We start from the raw sequence: 5,074 nt of genomic DNA, 5'->3' as shown, positions 1-5,074 counted from the left end.
CAAGAACTAGGACAAACTGCTCAAGATTACAGCAAACTCGAACCAGGATAACCTCCAACATAAATAAATAGTATCCAATCCCCGCAATGTATATAACTGAGATAATCCATAAAAATCTCACAAGCTGAACAATCAAAAATACAGAAAGAGCTCGTATGTTTAAAGAACAAAGGGTTTGTCTTCTAATTTCCAATCCCACCCAGAATTCAAATTATGCCTTATGATCACGAGGAAGAGGGAGGGAGGGAGAGCAATCATGTTACCGCATTCAAACATTCACAAGGTACTAGTCGTGGATCAGCATCTTACATCAGGAAACAAATATGAACTACAAAACACACACAGTCGATAGACATTAAACAAATCAACAGATTCTTACTCTATGGCTATACAATCCCAAAGCACTTTAGGAAAACATGTAAAGGATGCAAATAATTTGAAACAACTATGATTTTTCCAACTTCACTTTCAGCTTTTACAGCATACTCTTCACAAGAACCAAATAAAACTGCAGCTAACACGGTTACACACTGCCGTACTCATCTCCTCCATCCAGGCTGAAGACCCTTATCTGAAATGTGATGTATCCAAATAAAAACTCGTTTAGAAAATGCACAAATTTAGAAAAATCAAAACCAATAAGTAAGATGAAAATAGAATAAAATGGAGCACTTATCCAAAATCAAATAAAATCAAAGAAGAGAGTTCTAAAATTTCCATTTGCTACCATACTAGGGACACGTGGAGCCAAAACTAAGAAAATCAGAACAATCCAGTTTCAAACTGGAAATGTTTTTCAAAGAGTTTCATCTTGATGTTCCTCCACCCATACATACAAGCTATAAATAGATATGCAGAGACCTTTCTAATACTGTGTGAGAGAAAATTAACAAAGTAGACAGATAAGATTTGATCCATTAACAAAAATGTAATGGAAAATTGGAAAATAAGCACACAACTAACAGAATTCTTCTACTTACCATCTCTAGAGGACATCAAGGATTTGTTATTTTTGCTTCCACCCTTATCATTACCTTGAACTGGCCTCTGCACCCGAGGTGACAACGAATTCAATTTGCCATTAGCTGAGGCTGGTAGAGAATGACGGCGGACAGAACCATTTTCAGACCCATCATCACTAAACTTTGAAGCTCCTTGCGCTCTAAGCTTCGCTTTTGCAGACTCAGTTGCTTGCATATAACTTGGCAAGCTTGAGGTGTTCTGCGAGACATTCTCAGGAAACTCATGCTTTGTTGGAAGAGATCTCCTCCTGATTTTTTTATTCCCCTTGCCAGTCTGATCTTCTTTACACCCCAACTCATCATTGATAGTTGGATTTGTCTCCATCTCCACACCATTTTCCGGCGAATGTGGCTGGACAGCAGGATAATCAGATTGTGGCACATTATCTGTAATTGGCGAAGGAGCTTCTGGCAATGCCAGTTCATCAACTACAGCATTTGAACAAAAAGCAATTTCAGAAGATTTTACGATCTCTTGTTCAGAAATATCAGGAGCTACAGAAGTTGACACTTTTTTCAGACTCGGGTTTGACTTGTCAGTTTCGGTTTCTAACTTTTCAGAAGTCAGTTCTACAGAAGCAGAAACCTTTCTTAAATTGTGTTTGACCCTCTCAAGTTCATTTTGTGGTTGTTCCAGCACTATTTCTGTTGGATGAGTCACGACTTTCTTTGGGTTGCGTTTGGGCTTATCTAAATGAGTGGATGCTAAAGTGCTGTTGTCCCCACTGTCTGCAGTTGAAACCTTTCTGACAGTTCTTTTTGATTTTCCCACTTTGGTCTCAGCAGCAAGTGGACCAGCATGTTTTCGTTGAGATTTCACGTTAACAATTTTCTTTGCTCGAGCAGGTGGTTGCCAAAAGTGAGACCGTGACCAACGTTCAAGCCAGTTCCAAGATGAATTTGGTTCAGCCAGATCATATTGAAGGCTCAGAGGCATAGCAGTTGGCAGCGAGGCAAGAAGCTAGAAAAGGCAAGAAGAATGTCATAAGTTAAGTAGTATGCAGAGTAACAGATCTGATGGGAAAATAAACAACTTCAACACATCTCTTCTTTTAACATTAGACAACATTTTCAAATTTGTCTTGTTTTGATGTAAGATTTCAGTTAAAGCAGAGCATATGAAATGTCTCAAAAAGAAATCACAACATTGAAACATTAAACAATGAGTAAATCTTCACCTTTCCTAAACAGGAAGAGGAGGAAAACAAAATAAATTGAAGAGACATATTTCGAGCACGTCAAGGTATAAAAGGAAAATGAATTGCACCTTCAAGGCAAAAGTATTCGTTGTAAGGTTCTCTGAGCCATGAGATGAGATTACTCCAAATGTGCCCACCCGTTTAGCATCCTGGTGAAGTATAAAATTGCATCCACAGTTATTTAGTAGCAAAAAGTAACATTCAAAATTTAATACTCCCAAAGTATAAATAACATAAATTAAATAGCCATGGGAGAAGAAATTTAAATGCCAACGGATGATGAGCCTCTCTGCATCACATTTCAAAAATAGGCTCCTGCTTAGCATATATATATGGATTTGAGTGTTGCTAACATCAGCTCACAATACAAAGCACTGATACAAACCATTATGGATCTAACTAAAACAACTGTTTTAACAGCTAACAAGTATTAGAAAAATTGTAGCACAAGGTAAGAAAAGCAAACAAGAAGGTTCTTTTCTGGTAAGTATATTATTAAAGAGAAATAGAATAATTTACTCATTTCCACTGTACAGCTACGTCCCGCAAATATGTTTTCTTTCAGGATCAAAAAGCAAATGAAAAGGGCAAGACAGGTTGCATGATCAGGTTATTCATCTCGAAGGTACCTGAATTTCTCCCAAATCATACTTTATAAGCACTCCTGGCATAGGACATGAGAGTCTGACAATACGTCCACGAGCCAGAGCCTGGAACTTAACAATTGCATGCATGCAACGGAAAGTAGCAACTGCCTGCCTCCTTACCAAGTGTCCACGTATAAGGGCCTGTAGCCTTATGATACCCTTCAGAGCTCGAAATGCACGACGAGCCTGTGGAGATGGTTACAGTAGAATCAAAACAATACCGCACAAAAAAATTGTCAATTATAATGAAACCATATTGTTTTTTATGCTCATTTAACAATGCAGAAAAATCAAAATGAACGAGGTAATCTAGCAATAAATTGTCATGCATACTGTCAAAAGAAAGAGAAAAAAATCACTACAAATTCATAGAGAACCTCTCTTAAGATAAAAGCAACTGTGGACTTATTTATAAACCAATTATCACAAATTTTTTAGATAAAAGATATGAAAACAAAGAAAATGCAGGTTGTTGAAATTTGAAAGATAACAGCCAGTTCCATGCTTGACATGACCAATGTAAAATTAAAAATGGCCCAGTTAATAAACATCTATGTCACATTCTTCCACAATTAGGTTGAAAAATTTACATCAGCTACATGAGATGAAGTTCGAGTTAATTTGCAAGAGCATATTACCAAGTATCCCCTAAAGGCAGCTTGTGCTTTTGTGGCAGCTTCCTCTTGCCTTCTTAACTCAGCAGTATCAATTGAATTGAGATCCAACGTACTTTGTGTATCCACACCTTGATTCGCAGTTAAAAAATCAGCATCATCACATGGAGCGCCTGCAGTTGTGCCCTTCTCAAATTCCACATTATTTCGACCTCTATCAGTAACCTGATTTGGCAAATCCAAGCTCGCCAGGGAATTTGCAGACAGATCTTCCACTGGCATCTTGGCAGCAGCCTTTTTCTCAATTGTAATATTCTTCAGATGCAGTTATAGTTTTAAATCAGCTTAATATTATTGTTGTATATCAAAAATTTATAGGAAACAAAACGCATTAATAACTTAGTCAAAAGTTTTCTCACTTTCAATATATTGGACTTAGATGACTTCTTTCCAAAAAGAACAGTTTTGATCCATTTTCCAGGAGACTTCCCCATTGCTGGCAGGCTGCTGTAAGAAACAATGCCGATCAAGTCTGGCATTATTTCCAATTAAAATAAGCCTGAATATGCAATTGTAGAGGATGCATATGTACAACTATAGAATATACAAGGAAATACTGACATACACAATAAAAGTGTGAAAGTAAATTCGTTGCTTGAAAATTTTCTGCTCGCAATATTGAGAAGGGGAGTAAAAACTAAAAAAAAAAAAAAAAAAAAGTTGAATGAAATTCATAAGTAACATCTAACAAATTACGGAGTCTATGTAGTTACCTTCTCCGATTCATCTTAAAATTAGCCAGATCTATAATAATACACATAAACTTTACCTTAAATGAATTATATGTGATACATAGTAACGTTACATTAATATCAAAACTTCATTAATGTTCAAAGAAATCATTAGACAGAATTAAATATAAAATAACTACCAAAAAGGATATTAAGAAAAAAGAGATTGCCAAAAAACAGCTTACACGAGAAGAAAATTAAAATTATGAGCCAAACTTCAAATAACTAAAAAAATTGAACACAACAAATTCAACTAACAGTAATGTTTATTCATCTTTAAAAAGCCCTAAAAAATAGATTAATACCCAGTAATGGAAAGAATTAATCAGCAAAAATGGAAAAGGAATATCTGAATCAAAACCCATAAGAAAGAGTAGAACCCAATAAATATATATACATACATGCAAAATCACAGAAACACAAAAAAATTAAAAAATTGAAGTGTGTTTGAGGGCAATGCGGTTCAGATCTGGCATTCCGATAATTTGTAAAATAAAGGGTTCCCTTCAAGCTAAGATCCGACAGGCCATTTCCAGAACATTCACAAAGTTCACAGAGAGAGATCCAGCTCTAGAAAGGTAAAATCCACCCAAAAAATTAAAATAAAATAAAATAAAGGTTACAAATAGGAAACTTGAGGTGAAAGATTAATTGAAAAGGAAGAAAAAACACAAACAAAGGAGAAATTTTAATCTAAAATCCCATACCGAGCACTCAAGGTAAGAGAGAAATCGACCCGTCCTTGCTCAGTCACCCCAGCACTCTTCACTATTTTTTGTGCACTATTGGGGTTGGTGGTGA

General features: G+C 35.9%; 1 protein-coding gene across 5 annotated transcripts; it reads right to left on the bottom strand.

The window, feature by feature from the left end:
- Positions 1–237: 237 nt before the first annotated feature.
- On the bottom strand, positions 238–5,074 carry LOC111379093 (protein IQ-DOMAIN 31-like). Of its 5 annotated transcripts, none has more exons than XM_023002424.1 (7): positions 4,981–5,074; positions 3,902–3,989; positions 3,507–3,797; positions 2,851–3,054; positions 2,290–2,370; positions 981–1,983; positions 238–571 (listed from the first exon to the last, which is right to left on the bottom strand). In XM_023002424.1, exons 2-7 carry the CDS (start codon positions 3,974–3,976, stop codon positions 540–542), a joined length of 1,686 nt encoding a protein of 561 aa, XP_022858192.1. In that variant the 5' UTR covers positions 3,977–3,989; positions 4,981–5,074; the 3' UTR covers positions 238–539. The 5 variants fall into 5 exon arrangements, with proteins under 5 accessions (XP_022858192.1, XP_022858195.1, XP_022858194.1 ...); XM_023002427.1 differs by having other exon boundaries at positions 3,507–3,776; XM_023002426.1 differs by having other exon boundaries at positions 3,902–3,986.

The sequence above is a fragment of the Olea europaea genome, unplaced genomic scaffold (assembly GCF_002742605.1).
Source record: "Olea europaea var. sylvestris unplaced genomic scaffold, O_europaea_v1 scaffold1930, whole genome shotgun sequence".
Taxonomy (NCBI): Eukaryota; Viridiplantae; Streptophyta; class Magnoliopsida; order Lamiales; family Oleaceae; genus Olea; species Olea europaea.
The sequence above is the reverse complement of the archived record's forward strand: the minus strand, read 5'-3'. Positions and strand labels throughout refer to the sequence as shown.